Here is a 27,071-nt window from a genome sequence, read left to right as displayed (position 1 = left end):
ACTTTATTGGCTGCCCAGTATCCAGACGACCTGTCCACAGAGCTTCCTATACAGTTCATCGGTTTCTGTAACGTGGTGAGGCTGGCAATTAAGGATAATGAGAGGCTCAATTAAAGATGTTTCAGAACTGCTTATTCGAAGCACCACTCCCCTCTGCCAAGTTCCCCTGATGTTTCTACGGCAATCATGCTGTTTTTAACCATCCCTGTAACTTGCTTCTGCGGCGAGATCATTTTCTCAACTAAAACTTTAAGAACTAGGCCTACCTAAGAAGCATTAGGCTCTCGGTCTGATATGCACTTTTGTATTGCTGCCACTCAGAAACCAATATTTTTTTATATAATTATTTCGAAATAATTGTCGTTATGAGAAATAACACTATTTCGAGAAAGATGTCATAACGAAATAATCTGGTTGCATGTCATGAGAAATAGCCTTTAATGCTGAAACGGTAGCCTGGGGTACTTGGCAAGCCAGGCATCCTCTCATGCACAGGTTGACATTATGGCTGGTTTGCTTGAGTTGATCAACTTTTATTTTCTCCTCCGTTTGAGGCATTGGGAGATATTCGTGTCGTTGAGCAATATAGATGGTGTTGTAATTAGTTTACGGAGAATTCTGAGTTCGAGGCTCTTACAGCAGACGGAAAAAACTAATCTGACCGACATGGGAAGCTTCATGGACACAAACTGATGCGGTTACCCAAACTGCAGTCTGGTGTTTACGTCATATTCTAGACCCCCATGGAGTGCGCATTTGGGCGGAAGTCTTACTTTCACAACCATGATGACATAGAGGAACATCTTAGGTAGGTGTCATTTTTGTCTTTTAATTTCACATTTGGAAGGAGCATTGAAATAATTAGCTAGCATGATATAATTTCTAGAACAGACATATTTAGCTAGCAAGCTATATATATGATGCACTGAAAATAACTACTCGAGGGGGATCAATATGATAGCTATTCTCAAGAACAAGCAAGCCCCTACCTGAGAAGCATGTCCTCAATGCATTGAGTAGAATATCAAAAGTGCATTATAGTGGCTTGGAAATAAAAATTACATTGCAAAAGGAGGCATAAAATGAGTAAGAAAAACTTTTGACATTGTCAGATTGACAGTATAACTAACCCAAGATTAGACCACAGCCTGTAATTTCCAATGTGAACAAATGGGTCATAGTAGACAGAACAAGCAAGGAGGGGTGCAGAGACGTGCACGAGCTAGCGAGAGCCTATTGGTGCATCCGTTAGGGAACGCCTACTCTGAAGTGAGTGTGTGCATTAAATCAATTAACCCTTGCACTCTTAAACAACTTAAATTATTTTATTTTGGCAAAGGGTAAAATATGGTCCACTCATCAATGAGAAAATTAGCATAATGCCAGCCAAAATCCATCATGCTCCATCTTCTCCCACTGCCGCCCACTGGGCTTCCTCTCACCACCATATACAGTGGGGCAAAAAAGTATTTAGTCAGCCACCAATTGTGCCAGTTCTCCCGCTTAAAAAGATGAGAGGCCTGTAATTTTCATCATAGGTACACTTCAACTATGACAGACAAAATGAGAAAAAAAAATCCAGAAAATCACATTGTAGGATTTTTAATGAGTTTATTTGCAAATTATGCTGGAAAATAAGTATTTGGTCAATAACAAAAGTTTATCTCAATACTTTGTTATATACCCTTTGTTGGCAATGACAGAGGTCAAACGTTTTCTGTAAGTCTTCACAAGGTTTTCACAAACTGTTGCTGGTATTTTGGGCCCATTCCTCCATGCAGAGCTCCTCTAGAGCAGTGATGTTTTGGGGCTGTTGCTGGGCAACACGGACTTTCAACTCCCTCCAAAGATTTTCTATGGGGTTGAGATCTGGAGACTGGCTAGGCCACTCCAGGACCTTGAAATGCTTCTTACGAAGCCACTCCTTCGTTGCCCGGGCGGTGTGTTTGGGATCATTGTCATGCTGAAAGACCCAGCCACATTTCATCTTCAATGCCCTTGCTGATGGAAGGAGGTTTTCACTCAAAATCTCACGATACATGGCCCCATTCATTCTTTCCTTTACACGGATCAGTCGTCCTGGTCCCTTTGCAGAAAAACACCCCCATGCTTCACAGTAGGTATGGTGTTCTTTGGATGCAACTCAGCATTCTTTGTCCTCCAAACATGACGAGTTAAGTTTTTACCAAAAAGTTATATTTTGGTTTCATCTGACCACATGACATTCTCCCAATCTTCTTCTGGATCATCCAAATGCTCTCTAGCAAACTTCAGACGGGCCTGGACATGTACTGGCTTAAGCAGGGGGACACGTCTGGCACTGCAGGATTTGAGTCCCTGGCGGCGTAGTGTGTTACTGATGGTAGGCTTTGTTATTATGGTCCCAGCTCTCTGCAGGCCATTCACTAGGTCCCTCTGTGTGGTTCTGGGATTTTTGCTCACCGTTCTTGTGATCATTTTGACCCCACGGGGTGAGATGTTGCGTGGAACCCCAGATCGAGGGAGATTATCAGTGGTCTTGTATGTCTTCCATTTCCTAATAATTGCTCCCACAGTTGATTTCTTCAAACCAAGCTGCTTACCTATTGCAGATTCAGTCTTCCCAGCCTGGTGCAGGTCTACAATTTTGTTTCTGGTGTCCTTTGACAGCTCTTTGGTCTTGGCCATAGTGGAGTTTGGAGTGTGACTGTTTGAGGTTGTGGACAGGTGTCTTTTATACTGATAACGAGTTCAAACAGGTGCCATTAATACAGGTAACAAATGGAGGACAGAGGAGCCTCTTAAAGAAGAAGTTACAGGTCTGTGAGAGCCAGAAATCTTGCTTGTTTGTAGGTGACCAAATACTTATTTTCCACCATAATTTGCAAATAAATTAATAAAAAATCCTACAGTGTGATTTTCTGGATTTTTCCCCCTCATTTTGTCTGGCATAGTTGAAGTGTACCTATGATGAAAATTACAGGCCTCTCATCTTTTTAAGTGGGAGAACTTGCACAATTGGTGGCTGACTAAATACTTTTTTGCCCCACTGTAGTTGCTTCAGAGTTCGTTTTGATATTTCAACATGCGTGTCCTGATCGCGTCTGGTGTGAATGGACAAAATCAACATACGGACGCGGACGCTCGCCCAGTCTAGTCTAGTCTCATGTAATGAAGCCTGTTCCTTTGATGTTTTTTGTCCTCAGATATGGAAAGCTGTGAGACTGTTTGCAGTTCAAGAGTTAAGAAAATATTTACCAAATAGAAATGATTTAACTTTTGCTTAAGTAACACAATAACATAACAATAATGAGGCTATATACAGGGGGTACCAGTACAGAGTCAGTGTGCGGGGGTACAGGTTAGTTGAAGTAATTTGTACATGTAGGTAGGGGGAAGTGACTATGCATAGATAATAAACAGCGAGTAGCAGCAGTGTACAAAACAAATAGAGGGGGGTGTCAATGTAAATGGTCCTGTGGCCAGTTGATACATATTTCAGCAGTCAAATGGCTTGGGGGTAGAAGCTGTTAAGGAGCCTTTTGGTCCTAGACTTGCCACTTTGGTACCGCTTGCGCTGCGGTAGCAGAGAAAACAGTCTACGACTTGGGTGACTGGAGTCTCTGACGATTTTATGTGCTGTCTTCTGACACTGCCTATTAAATAAGTCCTGGATGGCAGGAAGCTTGTCCCCACTGATCTACTGGGCCGTACGCACTACCCTCTGTAGCACGTTATGGTCAGATGCCGAGCAGTTGCCATACCAGGCGGTGATGCAACTGATCAGGATGCTCTCGATGGTGCAGCTGTATAACTTTTTGAGGATATGGGGACCCATGCCAAATCTTTTCAGTCTCCCGAGGGGTAAAAGGTTTTGTCGTGCCGTCTTCACAACTGTCTTGGTGTGTTTGGATCATGATAGTTCGTTGGTGATGTGGACACCAAGGAACTTGAAACTCTCGACCCACTCCACTACAGCCCCGTCGATGAGAATGGGGGCGTGCCCGGTCCTCCTTTTCCTGTAGTCCACAATCATCTCCTTTGTCTTGATCGCGATGAGGGAGATGTTGTTGTCCTTGCACCAAACGGTCAGGTCTCTGATCTCCTCCCTATAGGCTGTCTCATCGTTGACGGTGATCAGGCCTTCCACTGTTTTGTCATCAGCAAACTTAATGATGATGTTGGAGTTGTGCCTGGCCGTGCAGTCATGAGTGAACAGGGAGTACAGGAGGGGACTGAGCACGCACCCCTGAGGGGCCCCTGTGTTGAGGATCAGCTTGGCAGATGTGTTGTTACTTACCCTTACCACCTGGGGGCAACCCGTCAGGAAGTCCAGGATCCAGTTGCAGAGGGAGGTGTTTAGTCCAAGGGTCCTTAGCTTAGTGATGAGACTTGAGGGAACTATGGTGTTGAACGCTGAGCTGTAGTCAATGAATAGCATTCTCACATAGGTGTTCCTTTTGTCCAGGTGGGAAAGGGCAGTGTGGAGTGCAATAGAGATTTTAATCATCTGTGGATCTGTTGGTGCTGTATGCACATTGGAGTGGGTCTAGGGTTTCTGGAATAATGGTGTTGATGTGAGCCATGACCAGCCTTTCAAAGCTTTTCATGGCTACCGATGTGAGTGCTACGGGTCGGTAGTCATTTAGGCAGGTTACCTTTATGTTCATGGGCACAGGGACTATGGTGGTCTGCTTTAAACAAGATGGTATTACAGACTCAGACAAGGAGAGGTTGAAAATGTCAGTGAAGACACTTGCCAGTTGGTCAGCGCATGCTCGGAGTACACGACCTGGTAATCTGTCTGGTTCAGCTGGCTTGTGAATGTTGATCTGTTTAAAGGTCTTACATCGGCTGCGGAGAGCGTGATCAGTCGTCCGGAACAGCTGATGCTCTCATGCATGTTTCAGTGTTACTTGCCTCGAAGCGAGCATATAAGTTATTTAGCTTGTCTGGTGGGCTTGTGTCACTGGGCAGCTCTCAGCTGTGCTTCCCTTTGAAGTCTGTAATAGTTTGTAAGCCCTGCCACATCCAATGAGCGTTGGGGCCGGTGTAGTACGATTCGATCTTAGTCCTGTATTGATGCTTTGCCTGTTTGATGGTTTGACCAACTGCCAAGTGTCTTCTTATAAGCTTCCGGGTTAGAGTCCCGCTCCTTGAAAGCGGCAGCTCTACCCTTTAGCTCAGTGAGAATGTTGCCTGTAATCCATGGATTCTGGTTGGGGCATGTACGTACTATTTCTTATTGTTGTTTCCTTGTCAAGAAGGAACCTGCAAGTAAGCATTTCGTTGGATGATGTATCCCATACATACTAATAAAATAACTTGCGCAATTTAGGCCATAGTTTCTCGTTCATCATGCAAACGGCCACCTTTGTGACCCTAACCACAATAAGTATAAATCACAATAATGGAATTTGCAGTTCGCCTTCTAAATAAAAGTCCCCTTTGAAACGGATCCAAATAGTGGAATAATGCTAAACAAGGTTGGAATGTTATATAACTTAAATGAATACAATAATTTATTAATTTCACAAGAAACTGTAAACAACGTTCAAATCCCACTGTGACTGCATAATTGCATTGGGGGCATACATATAGTTATTCAATATACAGCCTAGCCCTCAAACTCAAGGTGGCATTCTGCCTTACCCCTACAGTTTTCATCCATTAGCTTTTCCCACGACTACAATCCCAACACTATTTTAACGTTTAGAAATGCCAATAATCGTTGCTTGCGATACGGCTTTAGAAACATATGGGCCTCATCTTTCATCAGAAAGAATCCTTTAAATAAAAATGATTAATTTACTGTAGTAGTTTTGCACATATCCATAAAGCTATGGGTACCTCCATCCGACGAAACTACGCTTCTACTACACTTCCCGAGTTATGCTTACACACAGGTGTTCGGAGCATGCTAGATAGGTAATTAGCGCAGGTGGTCGTTCGCCTCATGTCTTCCGTGAACAAGCATTTTAACATGAAAATATGGCCGTGTGGGAACACTAACCCTATCAAGGTGTGTATCAATGTAACTTTTTTTTAAAATATAATTTCTCGCTGATATGGAATATAAGGTCCTTATGCTTCCAAAACCGTACCGCAAACGACAGTTGTTAATGTTCAGATTGAGCGTTGGGGCTCTTATTAACAAAACTCCCCGTACAGAGGACGCCTTCGTCCAATGACTCTTATGTGTAACGTAATGGAACTGAGAGTCATATCAAGGGCTATGTGCAGCCTTAACTATGGAAATTAGGTGTCAGCCTTGTCAGTGACACACACAGATTACAATCCCAAAGAGTTTACACAAATATTAGCGTCATTGTTTATTGCATGATTTTGACCCTGGGAAATCACCTCCCCAGTTAGTCTATTGCGTTGTTGAACATTAATATTGGACAGTACTATGGAGTGCACACCAATGAAATGGAGTTATCAGCCTACTCAGTGACACCCACAAAACACAACACAATTATGCAGTCTAATACACTTTGAAGGCAAATCGCAAATTCCTCTTTTGTGGCTAATCCTTATTGTCGCTAGCTTCACAGGCCACACCGCCACACAAGACACATCCACAGCTGTGCGGAAATGACACTGCAGGCGCGCGCCCCGACACGTCACGCGAGACGACACAGACCCCCCTTCCAAAAAAGGAGAAACACGAACAGTGTGAAATTCCCACGGCAGAGATGTTGACCACGTCTTCCATTACTGCAAAGGACTACATTAAACCGTAAAGGTGAGTTCGAGCTAAAGCATCTGTGTTTTCATTTGGACAATTCCACGAAGAGTGGGGAAAACTCGTACAAGGATATACACTGACGCGTCACGAAATGATAAGCTAGCTGTAATGCAAAGTAGAAATATGTATTTTCTGTGTATTCAAATACATGTCATAGCGTTTTTTAATTGCCACGAAAGGCTGAAGTTTTTATTTCCAGTGGGAAAAGTTAAACAGTTGTGTGTGTGTGTGTGTGTGTTAATGTTTTGGTTCATGGGCTTCTAGTGTAGAAGAATGAGGAAGTGGATGGGACAGAAACCGAAGAGGGCGAGTGAAGCAAATCATATAAAGCATCCACAGACTGAGTCCTCTTGCATCAGAGAACACAACACTCACACACTGTTAGAAGTTAAACAATAGAGCACAAGTTAGTGTCTTATATTTAATTGTAAAATGAACGTAGCTTACTGCGAATTTTCGTTAAGTAAACATGCGCCCAAGCAGCTGATCAAATAGCACGGGTTCAGAATATCATCCATGAATGCCTATGAACATATAAAGCGGTGCAGGAGACAAGGGCCTGATTGATTATAACACTATTACATCAAATGCTTGACTTTTTCTATGGAGCAAGAATCACAATTGTTGTTGAAGCATATAATGTGACTTTTAATTTGAAAGATAAAGTCTCCAACAATATAACAACATTAGGACAATGCAATCAAAGTAATGTGCCTATTTAGAGAAATTACAACAGTCAAGGTTACTTACCAGTGCAGTGAGATTGGAATTCTGAAAATGGCATAAACAGTGATGTTGCAGGTTTTATTTATTTTGATTCTATTGTTTTACTATAGGATATGAATTCCTCTGACCATAGGGAAAACACAGATGGCGAAATGCTGGAGATAGGTAAGTATAAACCATTTAATATTATACTGTTGCAACTATTCACTTCCAAACTGTTTGGATTTAGCAACAGCTAAAGTGGGGAAATCTAATCAAGCTGTATATTGGAAATAACATAACAATGATTTGAAATGTTTATTTTCTGCAGAGCGAGAACCCATTCAAGACATCAAGACGGAGACAGATGAATGTACTATTAGTGAGACAACTGAAGGACCCCGAAGATGGTACCTTGGAACTAGTGAGGCCACCAGGAAACGTACTGCCAAGGACATGGGCTGTGACGCACACAATTCTGAATTGCTCCAGTCTACCAGCAGCAAAAGAGTCAGGGTCTCTAGTGAGGTAAATTAGTGAAATGGCATAATCTAACTTCATTTGGTAAATAGACAAATGTCATCAAATAGACACAGACTTGCTTATTCCTGTTTTTATTTACAGGACATTTAAAAATAAAATTTTTAAATTTATTTGAGATAAGAAATGCATAATGTTGTTGTTGTCTCTGTGCAGGCAGGGCGGCGCTTGCTGAGGAGATTGTCTGAAGAGTCCACAAGGCCACAATCTCTCTGCCTGACATCTGCAGAGAAGGACCCTGCCCAGGAGAAGACTATAGCCTCTTACAGGAAGCCTCTCTACAGCATCTCTCACAGAATCACAGAGAAGAAGCACATATCAAGCCTGGACCAGCAGGCTCAGCATGAGGGAGGAGTGCAGCTAAGCTACAGCAATCTCTTATCCCCTCAACTGGTCAATACAGGGGAGCACAGCCGAAGTGAACCCCTCTCTGCCCTGGGGGCAGCAGGGTCCATGTCTTCAACAGACTCTAATCTATACTCCCTCATTGAGAATATGTTTTTCATCCTCAATACGCTTAACTCAAGCATGACCCAACTGCACAGCAAGGTGGATCTACTTTCCCTGGAGGTCACTCGCATCAAAAAACAGGTCAAACCCTCAGAGATGGCAAATGAGTTCCAGCCTCCTCCAGAATACCTGTTGACAAGTGAGGAGCTGAGTCAACTGATGGAGCAGACATCAAATGCTGGAGAGTTGGGTTGTCGACTGCTAGTACATCTCTTCCCAGAACTTTTTAAAGCCAAGGAGTGCACTCCTGGTTGTATTGCCAACAAGAGAACGTTGGATTCCCTACAGCTGCAGCTAATACGCAACTATGTGAAGGTGTGTTTTCCTCTGGTAAAGAATAACAACATTTGGCAGGATGAATGCCTATTACAGATTAATAACTTCTTTAACCGCTTCTGGGCTCAGAAGGATATGGAGAGCGGGCCACAGTCATGTGGGAGACAGACTCTTACAGACTTTGTTTTAAAAGCTGAACGGAACCAGCCCTGCCATTTTATAAATGAGGAGGGGCAAGAAGTGCACCTCGACTTAGACTCCAATAGTGACCACACCAACAATAAAGGAGTAGTGCCAGACCTTGTGTTTGACACTCAGGAGGTTGGAGAGGATCTTGATAAGCTCTCCTCCCCTGAAGACTTTATGTTTCTTGTAAACAGAGTTTTCCCAGAGGTTTTTGAGGAGGGGAAATTACTAGAGGGTAGTGTGGGAAAGATGATCCTGGACTCGGACAGGATAGAGATTATCCGTAAGTACATGGAAGCTAATTTTCCTGACGTCCCAGAGGATAGTTGGCTGCATGTGTGTGTGCAGCGCATAGAAGATGCAATAGAGGGTTATCACAGTAACGGTAATGGCAGTGAGCCTGAGAACATGAACGATGAGAGCTATGGCTCCACAAGCCTCCCTGATGATGTCTCTATCATCAAGATCAGTGACATGTGTGACTACGAGAGACCAGGTCATAGGTCAAAAAAGTCATTGCTTGTGCCAGTCGATTTTGAACAACTTGAGCTCCCCCTACCAGATTTCAGTGTGCCTCAAGAGTATCTGCTCTCTAGGGAGCAACTGAGGAACAACTATGACTGTAGCTTGTCAATTGGGAACTTTGCCTCTCGCCTCTTGGTACTTACATTCCCTGAGCTCTTCACCTACGAGAACACACGGAAGCATTACAACTGTAGTGGCTCTCTCGGGAAGAAACAGCTTGATCCTGTGCGGGTCAACCTTATTCGCCACTATGTAGAGCTACTATATCCACAGGCCAAGAATGACAGAGTGTGGACCCTGGAATTTGTGGGTAAACTGGACGAGCGGTGCAGGCGACGAGACACGGAACAACGGAGGTCGTACCAGCAGCAACCCAAAGTCTATGCTCCTGAGTTGGAGCAAGGGCCTGTGGACTTTGTGGCTGCTTGCCAAGTGAACCAGCTCAACACAGAGCACTTGAAGGAGGACTTTGAGATCCCTCCACTACCCCCTGAAAAAAGTAGCAAAGACTTCTGCATGATCCCCCTGGAGGAATTGAAGGTATCGATTCCAGACTTCCCAGTGCCTTTGGTCTACTTGCTCTCAGACACTGAGGTGCGAGAGATTGTCCAGCAGAGCCTTTCAGTGGGAAACTTTGCCGCCCGCCTACTGGTGCGCCTCTTCCCTGAGCTCTTCACTCAGGAGAACCTGCGGCTTCAGTATAACCATTCAGGCGCCTGCAACAAGAAGCAGCTGGATCCAGTGCGTCTCAGGCTCATCCGCCACTATGTAGAAGCCGTGTACCCAGTTGAGAAGATGGAGGAGGTCTGGCATTATGAATGTGTGCCAAGCATAGATGAGCGATGCCGGCGGCCCAACCGCAAGAAGTGTGACATACTGAAGAAGGCCAAGAGATCAAATACTGTGTCCTAGTAGCAAAGCTAAAGACAATTTAAATTTTTTATTCTAAATATTTGCACAAGTACAGAAGCTGAATAGCATAGTGGAGCCTTTGCACACTGTCCTGTGTAGGATAAGGCCAACTTGTAAAGGCATTTCATTAGTACTCAATGTATTTGTAATATTGAACTACAGTATTAGTTTAGTGTTTCATCGTCTGCTTGTTTGAGATTATAGACTGTATGTATACACCAAAACAAGTGTCATAGCTCATCTAATTTACCCTGTATATAAGATGTGTAGCCTTAACAATAACCATGTAAATATTACAAAGACAGATCACAGGCAAAGATGGATAAAAATGGTGATTGTTTATTTCCATTGCTTGTGGCACTACTGGTCTTTTATAACAATGTTCTACCTTCTTATAGAATTTTGTATTATAAATATGCATTAAACCATGGCAACAGATCCCGTTAAGCCATTTGTAATCAAGTCGGTCAAATTCAGCATTTCACTTTATTAGCACTCCATAACTTATCCCACACATATCCCCTTGCATCTGATTCAAACCATGACCATCCATTTCATAATTACTTAGTAATATTGAGAAGTAGTCTTACTAATATTTGTTAATAGAAAATTGTGTCAAGGCCCAAAGCCATTTGAAAACAGATAAGCCAATGACACATACCAAGAAGACTGTAAAAAATGCACCATTCACTTTGATGTAGTAACATGCATAGACATAGATATTCCAAATCCCTTGTCAATGGGGAGTGGTGTATTCAGTATTGTACACAAACTCATTGTTTAAAAGCATTCTGCTTGGGAAGTTCTAAGTTTTTCCAGCGCCTCAGAACAACTTTGTACCGGTCTCCATCCTTGGATTCACCCAATTCCTTCTTAATGATGACTCTCAAAAGCGTGACAGTGTCTGTTTCTTTGTTCTCTAACAATACCAGGTCCAAGGTGTCCCCAACTTTAACCTGAAGAGAGAACCAAATATGGGTACAATTAAGAAACTTAGGGTTTGATTCAATCCATATTGCTGAAGATCTACATTATCTACTGAACAAAAATATAAAACATGTCAAATGTTGATCCCATGTTTCATGAGCTGATAAAAAACAAAACGCGCATCTCAAATTTTGACCGCAAATGTTTACATCCCTGTTAGTGAGTATTTCTCCTTTACAAAGATAATCCAGCCACCTGACAGGTGTGGCATATCAAGAAGCTGATTAAACACCACAATCATTACACAAGTGCACTTTGTGCTGTGGACAGAAGGCCACTAAAATCTGCAGTTGTCAACACAATACCACACAGATGTCTAAAGTTAAGGGAGCGTGTAATTGGCATGCTGACTGCAGAAATGTCCAGTGGTGTTGCCAGAGAAGTGAAAGTTCATTTCTTTACCATAAGCCGCCTCAAATGTAATTTTAGAGAATTTGGTAGTACGTTCAACTAGCCTCACAACCATGTGTAACCATGCCAGCCCAGGACCTCCACTTCTGGCTATTTCACCTGCGGGATTGTCTGAGCGGGTGTGGAGGAGTATTTCTGTCTGTAATAAAGCCCTCTTATGGGGAAAACTAACGTCTGATTGGCCAGGCCTGACTCCCAAGTGGGTGGGCCTATGCCCACCCATGGCTGCACTCTTGTCCAGTCATGTGAAATTAATATATTTGGGCCCAATACATTTAAAATTGCCTGATTTCCTTATATGAATTGTAACAGGTAAAATCTTTGAAATTGGTGCATGTTGTTTTTATTCAGTATAGATTTTGTTTATATAGCGCTTATCATACAGAATCTGTCGATTTAAAAAATAAACTTAAGGGAGCTGGCAGTTCATGGGAGATGGTCTTCTACAGCTGGATGATGATGATGCAGTTCAGTAAAGGAGTAGCTTGAGTGGAGGTGGTGTCGATGGTCAGGGAGGGAGACACATTAGACAGGCAGACACGGAGCTGTTCATTAGGCACCTGTTTCTGATGTTCACAGTTAATCCTTCTCTGTAGGTAGGCTTTAACAGATGCACCATGAAAAGTGTATCACCCATATGGGTGATGCTTCGGCTGCTATTACAAGCACAATTTAAATATTAAGGTTATTTACCGTAAATGCAGTCTCCGAACAAGGAAACATTGCCTTTAAATTTCAGTCGCGCTATAGTGCGCATATTCAGTGCTACGGATTTAATCGAGCCCTTAGACTTGTCCCTGACAATCCAGTTGGTTAGACTGCTCTACCACTTCAGTCCATGGGGGGTGGGTTTGGATCCTAACAGTCCTGTAAGATGTTGAAGGTTGACAGAAATTTTGTTTATTTTATACATCATTACTAGGCACAAAAGTAACTCACCAATTTACTTTTCTTGACAAGTTTCTGTCCATTTAGCCAAAGCTTGTTGCCATAGAATGCATCCTCCACTTTGCTGAAATAAAGACAATAACAACAAATCAGTTGGCCACTGAGGATAGGCCTAGATTTGAGCCTTTTAAGTAATTCCATATCAATCAAATAATTTGACCTCATCTCTCTTCATTGAAGCTTTCAGGAGAGAGGTGCTCAAAGTCAACCCATTTGGATTCCCTCAAATTGTCAATATTAATGTCAAATATTAATGATACCATAACCCAACCATCTTTATCTCCTTGAGTGCATCCATTTGAAAACAAAGGCATATCTCTGTAACAACTCACTTGCGTGCTATGTCAAGGCCAGCTTTCATGATAACATCATATCGAAAGGACTGCACATATTTCTCTATGTCTTTGTAGTCTTTTGGCACACTGGAGTCATCCTCAGGTTCATCATCATAGTCACTGTCCTCCAGGTCCTTTTCATCATCTTCTTCCTCTTCCTGTACGACCTTTGAGCCTCCTTTCTTCTTGCTACTTTTGAACCTCACGTGATGAAGAACCAACCTGCTCTTAGCTGAATTCCAGCGTTTAGGAAGCTTGTGTCCACCAAGGGTCAGGAAAGAGGGGGAACCACACAGCTGGCGGGTGTGTAGTGTCCTTGGGCACCATTCTGTCCAGTAAGGTCCCGGTCCAGGGTTCAGCAGCTTTCGGGTACTCAGCCTTCCCAACTGTCTCAGTGCCAGTGCCTGTATCAACAATCCCTGCATGCTGTAGCTCCTCCTTGTAACTTGAAAAAAGTAGACAGTCGTTTACAACTAGTTATAAAAAACAGTTGAATGTGGATTTTTGGTACAACAAGCCTTTAGGAAATCAATAACTATATATGTAATATAGGTAGGATACATTGTCAAGTTATGTTGGTGGCCCACTATGGTAAGCCTCCAGAGTCGTGCAGCGGTCTAAGGCACTGCATCTCAGTGATAGAGGCGTCACGACAGACCCTGATAAATTCCAGGCTGTATCACAACTGGCCGTGATTGGGAGTCGCATAATTGGCTCTGCGTTGTCCGGGTTAGGCCGTCATTGTAAATAATAATTTGTTCTTAACTGACATGCCTAGTTTAATAAAGGTTATATTAAAACGTTAAAAGAAAATGTGGGGGTGTGCCCATAAGAGTAGCATTCATTAGGGTTGAATAGCTTTAACTAACTAGTGCACAAGCTACCGTTACCTCGTTTGTTTTTAACTAAGGTTACCTAATTGACATGCAGTAGCTAGCTACATAATCACATTGTTTATATTATGCAGTGTACTCAACCTCTTCTCGTCCACAGCTAGGGTACATGATATATGTGGCTAGCTAACTTAAGTCTAGGTCAACAAAAACTTTTTTTTTTAAATACTACAAATAATTGTTTTCGTCAACCTAGGCTAAAGTGAGTTTACGTTGTAATGTGTCACATTAGTTTAGCTAACAAATAAATACCTTGCTACAGAGATAAGCAATACAGCTAGTAGCTAACAAACGTTGTTTCCCCTCATGATTAGTGGTTGTAGCTAAGCCCATTCATGTCGTAGTTACCTTTATTTTGAGACGAGTCTTCTTCATTCAGTTAGCTTGATAGCTAGCTAGGTACTTATAACATGACCCGTGTGAAGGTCAGCAACAGTAATATCACTTCCGCGTCAAATTAGACAATCCTTCAAATTAAAAGTCCGCTGCATTTTTTATTTAACCTTTATTTAAACTAGGCAAGTCGGTTAGGAACAAATTCTTATTTACAATGACGGTCTACCAAAAGGCCTCCTGTGGGGACGGGGGCTGGGATTAAACATGAATAAATACAAATAAAGGACAAAACACACATCCCGACAAGAGAGACAACACACGACTCCATAAAGAGAGACCTAAGACAAGAGACGTAAACATAGAAAATGAATTGTGAAGGCAAAAAAGATGGACCATTGGCACCATAATCATCATATCTGACTAGTAATCCAACACATACATTTCTACGAGACATAATAGAGGAATATACAATCTGCATAAAAACAAGAGCCGTCATTGTAAATAAGACTTTGTTCTTCACTGACTTGCCTAGTTAAATAAAGGGGGTTTGTTGCTTTTTATTGAAAAGAAGGTGTACAGGTGGATTTACACCTCACGAAAACCATTATTGTTTGCGCCATAACTTTTAAATTAATAATTTCCAGCATTTCAATGAAAAAACCTTCATCAGTGTTTGTTAATTATGTTTTTTAAATAATTGAAAGTATATGAGGTTCCTCAAAAACGGGTGACAATGTAGCCTATTTATGCCTCCTGTACCACCTGTTGTTTTTGTAATCTCTTGATTTGTGATGATTTTGGTGCAAAATCTTAGTTACATTGCACAATAATTACCTTTCCCATCACTGTCTTGTTTGCATATTTGATGTATTTTCCAGACATGTTATACTGTTAATATATACATACATACAGTACATTACACACACACACACACACACACACACACACACACACACACACACACACACACACACACACACACACACACACACACACACACACACACACACACACACACACACACACACACACACACACTGTATATATATATATATATATATATAGTACCACCTACTCATTCAAGGGTTTTTCTTCATTTGCACTATTTTCTAAATTGTACAATAATAGTGAAGACGTAAAAATGATAAAATAACACATTTGGAATCATTTAGTAACCAAAAAAGTGTTAAACAAATCTAAATATATTTTATATTTGAGATTCTTCAAAGTAGCCACCCTTTGCCTCGATGACAGCTTTGCACACTCTTGGCATTCTCTCAACCAGCTTCATGAGGTAGCTCTTCCAACAGTCTTGAAGGAGTTCTCACATATGCTGAGCACTTGTTGGCTGCTTTTCCTTCACTCTGCAGCCAACTCATTCCAAATCTATTTAATCCATTTTGAATTGAGGCTGTAACACAACAAAATGTGGAATAAGTCAAGGGGTATGAACACTTTCTGAAGGCACTGTATACAGGGCCTTCAAAGTATTCAGAGTCACAAAATGTTACCTTTTTCCACATTTTGTTACAGCCTTAATTCTAAAATTGATTAAAACGTTTTTTTACCCTCATCAATCTACACACAAAACCCCATAATGACAAAGCAAAAACAGGTTTTTAAGAAATGTTTGCAAATTTATTAGAAATAAAAACCGAAAATAGAAATGTACGTAAGTATTCAGATCCTTTACTCAGTACTTTGTTGAAGCACCTTTGGCAGTGATTACAGCCTCAAATCTTCTTGGGTATGACGCTACAAGCTTGGCACACCTGTATTCGGGGAGTTTCTCCCATTCTTCTATGCAGATCCTCTCAAGCTCTGTCAAGTTAAATGGGTAGCGTCACTGCACAGCTATTTTCAGAGATGGCAGTTCGGGTTCAAGTCCAGACTCTGACTGGGCCACTCAAGGACATTCAGAGACTTGTCCCGAAGCCACTCCTGCATTGTCTTGGCTGTGTGCTTAGGGTCTTGTCCTGTTCAGCCCAGTCCAAGGTCCTGAACACTCTGGAGCAGGTTTACTGAGGAATGGCTTCTGTCTGGCAACTCCACCATAAAGGCCTGATTGGTGGAGTGCTGCAGAGATGGTTGTCCTTCTGGAAGGTCCTCCCATCTCCACAGAGGAACTCTGTCAGAGTGACCATCGGCTTCTTAGTCACCTCCCTGACCAAGGCCCTTCTCCCCCGATTGCTCAGTTTGACCGGTCGGCCAGCTCTAGGAGGAGTCTTGGGGGTTCTAAACTTCTTCCATTTAAGAATGATGGAGGCCACTGTGTTCTTGGGGACCTTCAATGCTGCAGAAATATTTTGGTACCCTTCCCCAGATCTGTGCCTCGACACAATCCTGTCTCGGACCTCATGGCTTCGTTTATGCTCTGACTTGCACTGTCAACTGTGGGACTTTATATAGACAGGTGTGTGCCTTTCCATATCATGTCCAATCAATTGAATTTACCACAGGTGGACTCCAATCAAGTTGTAGAAACATCCTCCAGGCTCCAGTATTTATGCTGCAATAGCTTATGTGATGGGGGGCTAGGGTCAGTCTGTTATATCTGGAGTATTTCTCATGTCTTATCCGGTGTCATGTGTGAAATTAAGTATGCTCCTTCTAATTCTCTTTTTGGTAAAATCTCCACACATTTTTGTGTTATCACAGCCAAAATGTAACCCCTAGAGATTTCTAGTTAAAAGGTATTGCGGAACTAATCACCTAAGATTTACATATACACAGACCCATTAACAATCTTATGCTATGCGGTTTTCAGGAGTTGTTAGTTTCCTGCGGACATACATCTTTGTTCATACACAAAGTCATGGTGTCTGTGAATACACTGCATTGTCCAAGGGAGGTCTCCACATTGGAGCCATTCCTATGAAAGGACCTGCGATTGTGGTAGTTCTCCCTGCAGTGGACATGATTGTGGCAGTTGTCACTACAGTGGACAATGAGCACTGGGAAGCAGAGAGCATCCTGGTAATCCAGGGGGGTCCTCGTCGTCAGTGCTTAGGTGTCCGGACAGGCAGCGTATGTTCTCACTGGGACTCAACTGCTCATCCAAACTGTTTCTACTCCTCCAGAAACAGCTGTGCTGCGAGCCATAACGCTGGCCCAAGGAGAAGCGGCTGTCGCTGTAGGACACCTGGCCGACGCACGGGCTAGTGCCTTGTACATAAGCTGAGGGCACTGCTGGAGAAAATGGAGGAGCTGCTCATTGAGAACTCCTACCCTGACCACTGACCACGCAAAAAAAAGGGAGGATAGTGTAAGTAAATGTAAATGGACACAGAATTTTGTATTTCAAACCATTCAACATTTCATGACCATTGTTGAGGTCTCTGACGTTTTATTCACAATGTTTATCCTATTTTCCCCCACATCTAAGAAGCTCCTATTTAATTCACTGCAAGGTTGCTTGACTCATATTTTATATATATATATTGAAGCAATTTGCTTAATTCTTGATAGGAAAATACTATCAAAAAATACAATTAAATAACAGGATAAAAGGAATCTTCATACCCCCTTAATGTTTAAAAAAAAATATTGCTCTATTTCCACCTTGTTCATCCTAGGCTACACCTGAATACAGTGAGGTCTGAGTAAACGTAGGCATCTGATGTACGAATGTACATCTTGAATCTTTCGATTGCCATCAATATTCGACCATGTATTGCTTTTATTATAGCAAGGCCTGTGGAAATTGTATGGCAGCATAATATGAGTGGTACCTCTTCTCTGGTGTCATCCTCGAAAACGGTGGTTGTACTGCTCTAACTCGCTGTCGCAGCCGAATTTCCGAATTGAGTTTACTTAGATTCCTTGCTCCAACGTAGAGATAGTTGCTTGTGTCTATTCAGTTTCCGTTGTTAATTTTGCACATAAATAGCGTGATTTATTTGCTTATGATCTATAGGGTATGCATTTTAAATAAAGGCATTCAGCAGCGGAGAGAGCTGATGGCAGACATTTAATCGAATAAAACATACAGGTAACAGACTAAAATGTCGCGATCAAGAAATCATTTACACCAGCGGCGTTTTAGAAGAAATCAGGGTATTTAGAATCGTGTTTGAATACTCCCTCACTCAGATTAAGTAACGTGACCTTGTCGGTATGCAGAAGTTATCCTCTCCACTAAGCATCTTATTACAGTCAACCTGAGCAAATTGGGTCGGCTCATACACACCTGTTATAAGGACTTTATCATATGAACAACAACCTAACAATAATAGCCCAACAACAATAGAATTACTAATTGCCTAGTAACAATACAACTGATTCAGCCTACTAGCCTAATACTTGCCTAGGCTACTAATAACAATAGTATGTACTATAATTGTATTTATAAATAAACACTAAAGAATGGTAAGAAAACAAAAAGCAGACGGGCAAGACAATGTGAAATTGTTATGCGATATGTCTTGAGCTTGTTCAGGTTAAAAGATTGTTCAGAAATGCAAACCCTCAATGAAACGGCAGATGGCAATGTAGGCCTACACACGTACAATATGAGTAAAAAACGAAGGCAGTAAAAAGTGTTAATTTGTTGTGCAGGACTATTTTTTATTAATATCCCTACTGAAAGTAGATGAGGATCTTTATGGATTATTTCCTCTCCAACATGTCTCAGCATATTATGAATAACTGAAAATGGCTAACTATTTACATTAAGGTATAGGGCCGACTTGAAATGATGTATAAAAGAGTTTACGTAGGTATACTGTAACGGTTAATTATTAGATTAATCCAATATAATTTATGCATCTATAAATAAACTAATACATTCATATGTGTCCTTGTCATTAGCTGCATACATTGGCAATAATAACAGGCTAATTATCAATGTGCAACAGTGAAGTCACATAAACTCACTATTTGGCAAAGAACAAAAAAACAAGAACACAATTTCAACCTATGTGTTTTAACGGTTTATTACAGATGCATAAACTATTCATAGACCCCATATACAGTAATTTGTAACGGTTTATGAATAAATCCTATTAAGTAGACTAGTTACCGAAATATAAGTAGGATAGCCTATACTTTGGCTGGGAAAGATGGTGAGACTCAAAGCATCTTGATTGAAAAAGTATCCTACAATTGTTGCTCCTCGCTAGGGGCGCTGGTTGAACACAGTGCAATAGAGAAGACAATGTAGCCACTCAGTGTCAGCCAAATCCATGATATTAACACAATCTAAAGAGCAAGGGGAGTTTCCAAAGTCATCAAACCCGTCCAACTTTCTCATTTACAGCTATAGACCACTGAAAATGGATCCTATTAGGGCTGCTGTTCCTTTGCTATGGCTTTCCCTGTGCTTTGGGAATATTCTGGAGGCAGCGGTACTTGGATCATTGCAGTACCCCTCCGGTGCGGATGATAACGGGCTTGTATCACATCTGGATGAGCGGAGTCGCAGAGAGCCGACAGCGGTGTCCAGGAAAGACCCTCCGATAAATGATACTATCGTCCCCCATGAGTATATGGTATCTCTATACAGGACACTATCTGAGATAGAGAGCAGAGGGCTTAACAGCAGTGCTCCTCGCACCGCAAGACTCGCCAACACCGTGACCAGTTTCGTGGATCAAGGAAAAGGTGGGTGAAAGTGAAATCAGTAGGTTTATTATTATCACTCAGGGTAGACTTAATCATGGTGGTTGCCATTTATTTGGGGTTTGAAGGCAATTCAAATACATTAATTGTGATTAATGGGTTACAATCAATCAGTTATCCAAATATCCATAGCCTACTGCAAATTGCTGTATTATAGGTCAACCTATCTGGACAAGTCTGTGTTGGAAAATGATATGGTAAATACGAGACAACTGTTTTGGGAATATTTAGAAAAATGTCTGTCATAGGGTTTAAAAAAAAACTTTTATGCCATTTAAAAAAAACATGATTTCCCCTCATTAATTAAAATAGAAACATTGAATTGCAATATCTTGAAAAACCTGATAACCTTACAGCGAATTGCTTGACAATTTCCTTCTCCAGCAGTCATTATTTTAAGATGAATGCATTCATTTGAAATGCTCCCCTACGCCACATCCCGACATCTGTCATGTTGGCAACAATGCGTTATTGAAAAGTATTAACAAGTCTTAAGTAGGCTACCTACAACTGAAACATTAGTCTGTTTGTGGAGGTAGCCTACATTTGTTTCACATTTATATGGGAGTTTTCTAAATACTCTAAATACTTCCAACGAAATATGAAGTCAAATGTCTCGTATTTCCAACATCTGTGATGTATAAACCTCACTGGCACCTTGAGCTAAACACTTCGAGAAGGCCTGCTTTCCCCGAGTCCAGGTGTTGCTGATAAAAACATACTTGTAATTTAAAACGGGTGTTCACATAGAATATTTGTTTGAATAAGTATACTCTGTCAGTAGGCCTATTCCATCAAATTAAATTGCAGGAATACAAGTACCTAAACTATGTCCAAAACAGTTTTTTTTATTGGGCATAGTGCAATTTGTTAATCGGGATTTTTAAGGAATACATTTTCATGTAAATATAATAACAATGACACTGTTTTAGGTTCATGTAAACCTATACATTATAACAATAACAATAATAGTAATAATAATAACAACAATGATTATTCAACATTTTGGTTTGTAGTTCTATGGCAAGGAATGATTTCTCTACTTCCTCTCAAAACATGTTATAACTGTGTGTTATTCTTGTGTGTTAAGAAATGTGTTTTTATTTTCAAAGGACTATAGTCATTTTACATAATCTTTTTGAGGATTCCAAACTTGTTTTCAAGAACAAACACAATTAGAAGGTAAAAGTGGAGGTAATTAAAAATAATTTTAAACTAGATTCCAAAACAGGCATGAACATCTTTTCGGTCTCAATGCACAATCATTTAAATGCATCAAAGATGAGAAGTATCATTTCCATGTATTTTGGTTTCAAAGTCAGAAATTAGTAGTAGTCTTAGGAGACAATATTCTAGTTTTTTATTGGTCATTTAGTTTTGCCAACAAAGTAATCAAGTCAATGTGCACCTGTGTGTGAGTTTAAATGTGTGCACTGACTTTCCTATTAACTTTCCCCCATAAAGCTCACAGAGCAAGTTCACCTCAGGTACACGTAGACACAAAATATATGAAAAGAATGCAGCTTTATCTTTTATTCACTGAGATTACAACATAGTCTGGGTTATGTCATTGTTTTGTCTTGCAAGCGGATATTTGCTAGGATAGTGCTGCTCCCTTCACCTTTCATTGTCTGGGTATTCCACTTAAGCCTGCCTGACTGGTCTTTCTCAGAGGGGGACAAGGGGTGAAGATCATCTGCACTCAACAAAGGCTTAAATGTCCTTTTCCAGCCGGAGCCTCACTGTGCACAATTCCGTTTTATTTTGAGGTCCCTTCCATAATGCATCGATGACACGACACCACAATCTGGCCTTGGATTCTTATGCTACCCATCTGTATTGGAGAAGAAAGTCCCTTCATGTTTTAACCATGGAACTGCGGTTTCGTCCTCAGGTTGCACCGTATCCCAAGACCTCTTGCTTGGGTTGAATGTCAACATGAAAACTTTTGAAAGTTAGGCGATAGTCTGTTCCCTCTTAGCAAGCTTCCCCCCCTGCCAATTGCCACATCTCCGTCATGGTTGCAACTGTGGTATGGCTGATGATGTGAATAGCTGTTACGTGCCAAACTGAATTCTCTGGGGAGGGAGGACGTAGACGTGACTAACATATCAGATGCATAGAAATTATTTCAATATTATTTGTTTGTCTTTTTTTTCATGTATGTGATAATTCAGGTGAGTGTCAGGTTTCTGTTTGTTTGTGGACTACAGCTGTATGTGCACCCATCACTATATGAAATCCAAACATTCTACTAAATATACAGTACATTCCCATCACTTTGGTGTGTTCAAATCTCTATAGCCACCACTTTCTCTCTTTGAGAAATATGGACCGAAGGAGGAAGAGAGGAAGGGAGCTGAGGCCACTTCAGTTTCAGTTTCTCCAGTGTCTCGCCAAGCCCTCCTCTCACTCAATCAGTGTAATTAGCACATACTGCCAAGGACTTGAGCCTGCCTACAGGTCAGCCAAGTGCTTTCCTCCTGGCCTGCTCCTGCAGCTTTTGTCAGCTCTGTTGCTTGCATGTGGAAATGGTATTCCCACCGAGGGGGAGACACACAGACAGGGCTTCATGGCCACAGGCGTTCTGTCTAGCGTAGAGAGCCACTCCACTTGACCAAGGAGAGGGGAGTTCCTGCCAAACGTTGAAGACTTGTTTACATATGGCCGCAGACACTCAAAGAGATTTAAGTCAGCTGACGTCCAGTGCTTGGTTTGCGTTCCCCAACCTCTTTTGGAATAGGTGTGTTTTAATAACTGTGTATGTGTGTGTTAGTGTTAGATTCAAGTGACTAGCCTTTGTTTGATTCCACTACAGATCACTCCTCCTGGGGAAGTGGCCAGCGCTATCTCTTCGATCTCTCCAGTCTGTCCAGGACTGATGAGCTTGTGGAGGCAGAACTGAGGATCCTGAGAAAGCCACCGCTGGATCTCCTTCCTGTGCTGACATGGGGCAGGAATCTTTATCGCCTCCTCCTCTACACTTGTTCGTCTGAGGGGAACTCTGGAAGACGGCTGCTGGATTCCAGGACAGTCGACGTTCTGGATGGCGAGCCTCCCAAATGGGATGTATTTGATGTGTGGGCAAGCGTGAAGGCTCGACGAAGGAGCCACAGGACAGCAGCGGGCAATGACCTCCTTGTGGCCTGCTTTGACCTGCTGGTCGTTTCGGAGTTGACCAAAGAGGCAGCCAACCCTCTTACAGTAGGGCTGCAACGCCAGTCTCGGCAGCCCCAGGAGAGGGCCTTGCTGGTGGCTTTTTCTCGCACCCGCAGGAAAGAAAACCTGTTCAAGGAGATCAGGGAGCAGATAAAGGCAGTGCGAGGAGACATGGGTTTTCTGGATCCTTTGGACCTCTCTGGTGACGTGGTTGGTCACCTATCCAGGCGTCGCAGACGCCGGACTGCCCTGACCAGCAGATCTATAGGTGGAGCTGGTGGGGGAGGAGGAGGAGGCGTCGGTGTTGGAGGAGGAGGAAGGAGTGGTGGAGGCAGCGGGCGCAGGAAGACTCGATGCAGCCGCAGGCAGCTCCACGTCAACTTCAAGGAGTTGGGCTGGGACGACTGGATCATCGCACCGCTGGATTACGAGGCGCACCACTGTGAGGGCGTGTGTGACTTTCCGCTGCGCTCACACCTGGAACCAACAAATCACGCCATCATTCAGACACTTATGAACTCTATGGACCCTGACTCCAGCCCGCCCAGCTGCTGTGTCCCCTCCAAACTCAGCCCCATCAGCATCCTCTACATTGACTCTGGCAACAATGTGGTCTACAAGCAGTATGAGGACATGGTGGTGGAGAGCTGTGGCTGCAGGTAGCATTGCGACAGAGGGGGATGTCTGATTGTCTTGTCGGAAAATCAATTGGTGGTTTGATGCGCTTGTTAACGCAGGCCTCCCCTATCTCTTCCCCCTAAACCAACTGTATTTTGTGATTTGCTGAAAAAAAGTCCCGACAAGTATGCTCATTACTGATCTTCCTTAACTTGAGTGGAACATAATCTAATTTGCTGCTTAATTTATTAGAATTTGTCATTGAGCTGCTATTTAATTTCATGAGCTCTTTAGCATTTCTTTACTCATAACATGCTCTGGCTCTCTCTCTCTCTCTCTCTCTCTCTCTCTCTCTCTCTGTCTCCTTGGCTCTGCATGTTGTTCGATGCTGTCAACTTTAGTAAATATCCCATTCTTAAACAACTGATATGCTTCTGACTTTGGTTCTATCACATTACTTTAGTAATCCATTTATAATAAGGTGTATAAAACATCAGCCCTAGCTTTTAATTTGCTGAACAGCAGACAGAATGAATTGAAATGAACAAAACCCCAGACTTCTAGCGTTATGACAACAGCATTAGAGTACATTTGTGTGCCTATAAGAGAGGCATGGGAGTAAATGATTTGATATCCTTAACTATCAGAAGACATAGTAAGACAGTTTTAGTTCCATTGAACTGCTCCCACTGTGCTTGCTCTTAACTAAAACAACATTTCAAATGTATGGGAGGACACAATCAAAAAGGACTTTTGAATATTGCCGTTTGCATCACACAAGACCCTACTGTCATCTCTTGGACATGTTTTAGATAATGCTGCTGTCAGTATTGAGAAATCTGGACATTGTTATGCATCTCTTTAGCAAGACAGAAAACGTCTCCCATTCATGGAGCTGTCTGCTGTAGAAACCTCTGTCTATCAGCCCAAGTTGGAGGAACAGTGATCTTTAGTTAGGGATATGCTATAGGACCCATTTACACAGTTAACTTAGAAAAATAGCTGTGTCACAATGCATTTGCTTATATCACTCTATATCATTACTATGCAAAGATCAGAGGTATATGATATGGAACATTTAAGGTATGAATGAAGGCGGTATGAATGAAGGCCGACAAGGTGAATTTGAAGCAGATTTTTATGGCATGACTCCGATTTATTATTGCTTGCAACTGAGAAATTTCATTTTTTTGCAGAGTAGGCTTTCTACTACAGCTGGTAATGTACATGACTTAAACAAGAAGATCCCGTGCTAACTTTGATTGATATGGCAATTAATTTCCCTGTCAACAGCACAGAACCTATAGGCCTTATAATGTCCATAGGAATTCCTTGTCAGGGAAATGGAACATTGGAATTCACCATTTAACACTCCAGGTACTGAATTATAAGAGCACATGATTTTGCTAAATACTATTGATCAAACAGCAACATGTGTTGGTCTTTGGATGTAATTTCCATCTATTCCATTTTATTTTAGAGTTCAGTCCAGAGTGGCATGTTAGCCTGCTGGTCCAAATACACTATATATACAAAAGTATGTGGACACCCCTTCAGGTGTATAAAATTGAGCACACAGCCATTTAATCTCCATAGACAAACATTGGCAGTAGAATGGTCTTACTGAAGAGCTCAGTGACTTTCAACACGGCACCATCATAGGATGCCACCTTTCCAACAAGTCAGTTCGTCAAATTTCTGCCCTGCTAGAGCTGCCCCGGGTCAACTGTAAGTGCTGTTATTGTGAGTGGAAATGTCTAGGAGCAACAACGGCTCAGCCGCGAAGTGGTAGGCCACACAAGCTCACAGAACGGGACCGCTGAGTGCTGAAGCGCGTAAAAATCATCTGTCCTCGGTTGCAACACTCACTACCGAGTTCCAAACTGCCTCTGGAAGCAACGTCAGCACACTAACTGTTTGTCTGGAGCTTCATGAAATGGGTTTCCATGGCAGAGCAGCTGCACACAAGCCTTAAATCACCATGCGCAATGCCAAGCATCGTCCGGAGTGGTGTAAAGTTCGCCACCATTGGACTATGAAGCAGTGGAAACGTGTTCTCTGGAGTGATGAATCACGCTTCACCATCTGGTAGTCCAACGGACTAATCTGGTTTTGGCAGATGCCAGGAGAACGCTACCTGCCCCAATGCATAGTGCCAACTATAAAGATTGGTGGAGGAGGAATAATGGTCTTGGCTGTTTTTCATGGTTCGGGCTAGGTCCCTTAGTTCCAGTGAAGGGAAATCTTAATGCTACATCCAACAATGCCATTCTAGATGATTCTGTGCTTCCAAATTTGCAGAAAAACGAGGTCCCATACAGAAATGGATTGTCAAGATCGGTGTGGAAAAACTTGACTGGCCTGCACAGAGCCCTGACCTCAACCTCAACCATCGAGCACCTTTGGGATGAATTGGAACGCTGACTGCGAGCCAGGCCTAATAGCCCAACATCAGTGCCGGACCTAACTAATGCTCGTGTGGCTGAATGGAAGCAAGTCCCTGCAGCAATATGTTCCAACATCTAGTGGAAAGCCTTCCCAGAAGAGGGGAGGCTGTTATAGCAGCAACAGGCAAAGCAACCCCAATTTAATGCCCAAGATTTGAGAATGAGATGTTCCATGAGCAGGTGTCTACATACTTTTGGTCATGTAGTGTATGTTTGTGCTTTAGCCAACTCTTCCCTGCCGTGTTTGTTCATTGTCATTCCAAACATACAGGAATCACAGCAATAAATAAGTTATTACCTGCTTTTCAAAGGTGGTAATTAAGTGTAAATTCCCCACTGTATATTATTTCACAAATCCCAGTGGAATCACATTAATACAAGGTAACTAAATATGCACAGTCAACACATAGGAAACAAAACCACTTGCAAAGTGTAAACTAGGCACAGATCATATGTGGTGTCCCTAGGAGAGAACTCCCTTGCAGATATTTCATAGTATTAGTGAAAGAGATCAGCCTTTTGCTTCACACTCTCTCTGTAATATATTTAACGCTGTTTGTGGTAACGTCATATCACTGAGTTTCAGTTTAAATGTAATTATATTTCCTGTAATTCCAAGTCAAATTTAAACAAAGATTCTTGAACAGAATTTGAAATTACCAAACCATTCTGTCTGCATTGACCCCCGTGTGGTGTATCAAGATTGATGTACATTTAGTTTTATTTCTTCAAATAGATATATTCCCATGTTTTTGCACAAAAGGCAAATAGTTGATCATTTATGACTACAGACTAGTGCATTTCTAAGTACAGGAGTATTTGTACTGATATACAATTTGTGAGTCAAATGTAATGTACTAATTACCATATTTGAGTGTTTGCTTCTTTTGTTTGGAATTCTGTCTGTTAAAATATTTCATTTAATTTCTAACCA

At 42.0% G+C, this 27,071-nt stretch overlaps 3 protein-coding genes across 4 annotated transcripts; 2 read left to right on the top strand and 1 right to left on the bottom strand.

Moving 5' to 3' along the window:
* The first annotated feature begins 5,796 nt into the window (after positions 1-5,796).
* Positions 5,797-10,822, top strand: bend3 (BEN domain containing 3). Its single transcript, XM_024437119.2, has 5 exons — positions 5,797-6,001; positions 6,529-6,727; positions 7,567-7,621; positions 7,767-7,963; positions 8,132-10,822. The coding sequence occupies exons 3-5, from the start codon at positions 7,570-7,572 to the stop codon at positions 10,382-10,384; spliced, it is 2,502 nt and encodes an 833-aa protein (XP_024292887.1). The 5' UTR covers positions 5,797-6,001; positions 6,529-6,727; positions 7,567-7,569; the 3' UTR covers positions 10,385-10,822.
* Positions 10,704-14,415, bottom strand: mtres1 (mitochondrial transcription rescue factor 1). Of its 2 annotated transcripts, none has more exons than XM_024437120.2 (4): positions 14,307-14,415; positions 13,063-13,510; positions 12,722-12,794; positions 10,704-11,340 (listed from the first exon to the last, which is right to left on the bottom strand). In XM_024437120.2, exons 2-4 carry the CDS (start codon positions 13,488-13,490, stop codon positions 11,158-11,160), a joined length of 684 nt encoding a protein of 227 aa, XP_024292888.1. In that variant the 5' UTR covers positions 13,491-13,510; positions 14,307-14,415; the 3' UTR covers positions 10,704-11,157. The 2 variants fall into 2 exon arrangements, with proteins under 2 accessions (XP_024292888.1, XP_024292889.1); XM_024437121.1 differs by lacking the exon at positions 14,307-14,415 and adding an exon at positions 14,211-14,299.
* A 5,046-nt stretch (positions 14,416-19,461) lies between these two features.
* Positions 19,462-25,271, top strand: LOC112261640 (growth/differentiation factor 6-A-like). The gene is made up of 2 exons (XM_024437117.2): positions 19,462-19,895; positions 22,732-25,271. The coding sequence occupies exons 1-2, from the start codon at positions 19,478-19,480 to the stop codon at positions 23,733-23,735; spliced, it is 1,422 nt and encodes a 473-aa protein (XP_024292885.1). The 5' UTR covers positions 19,462-19,477; the 3' UTR covers positions 23,736-25,271.
* The last annotated feature ends 1,800 nt before the right edge of the window (positions 25,272-27,071 follow it).

The sequence above is a fragment of the Oncorhynchus tshawytscha genome, linkage group LG11, assembly GCF_018296145.1.
Source record: "Oncorhynchus tshawytscha isolate Ot180627B linkage group LG11, Otsh_v2.0, whole genome shotgun sequence".
NCBI lineage: Eukaryota > Metazoa > Chordata > Actinopteri > Salmoniformes > Salmonidae > Oncorhynchus > Oncorhynchus tshawytscha.
Note: the sequence above shows the minus strand (reverse complement) of the source record. Positions and strands in the feature narration are given on the sequence as shown.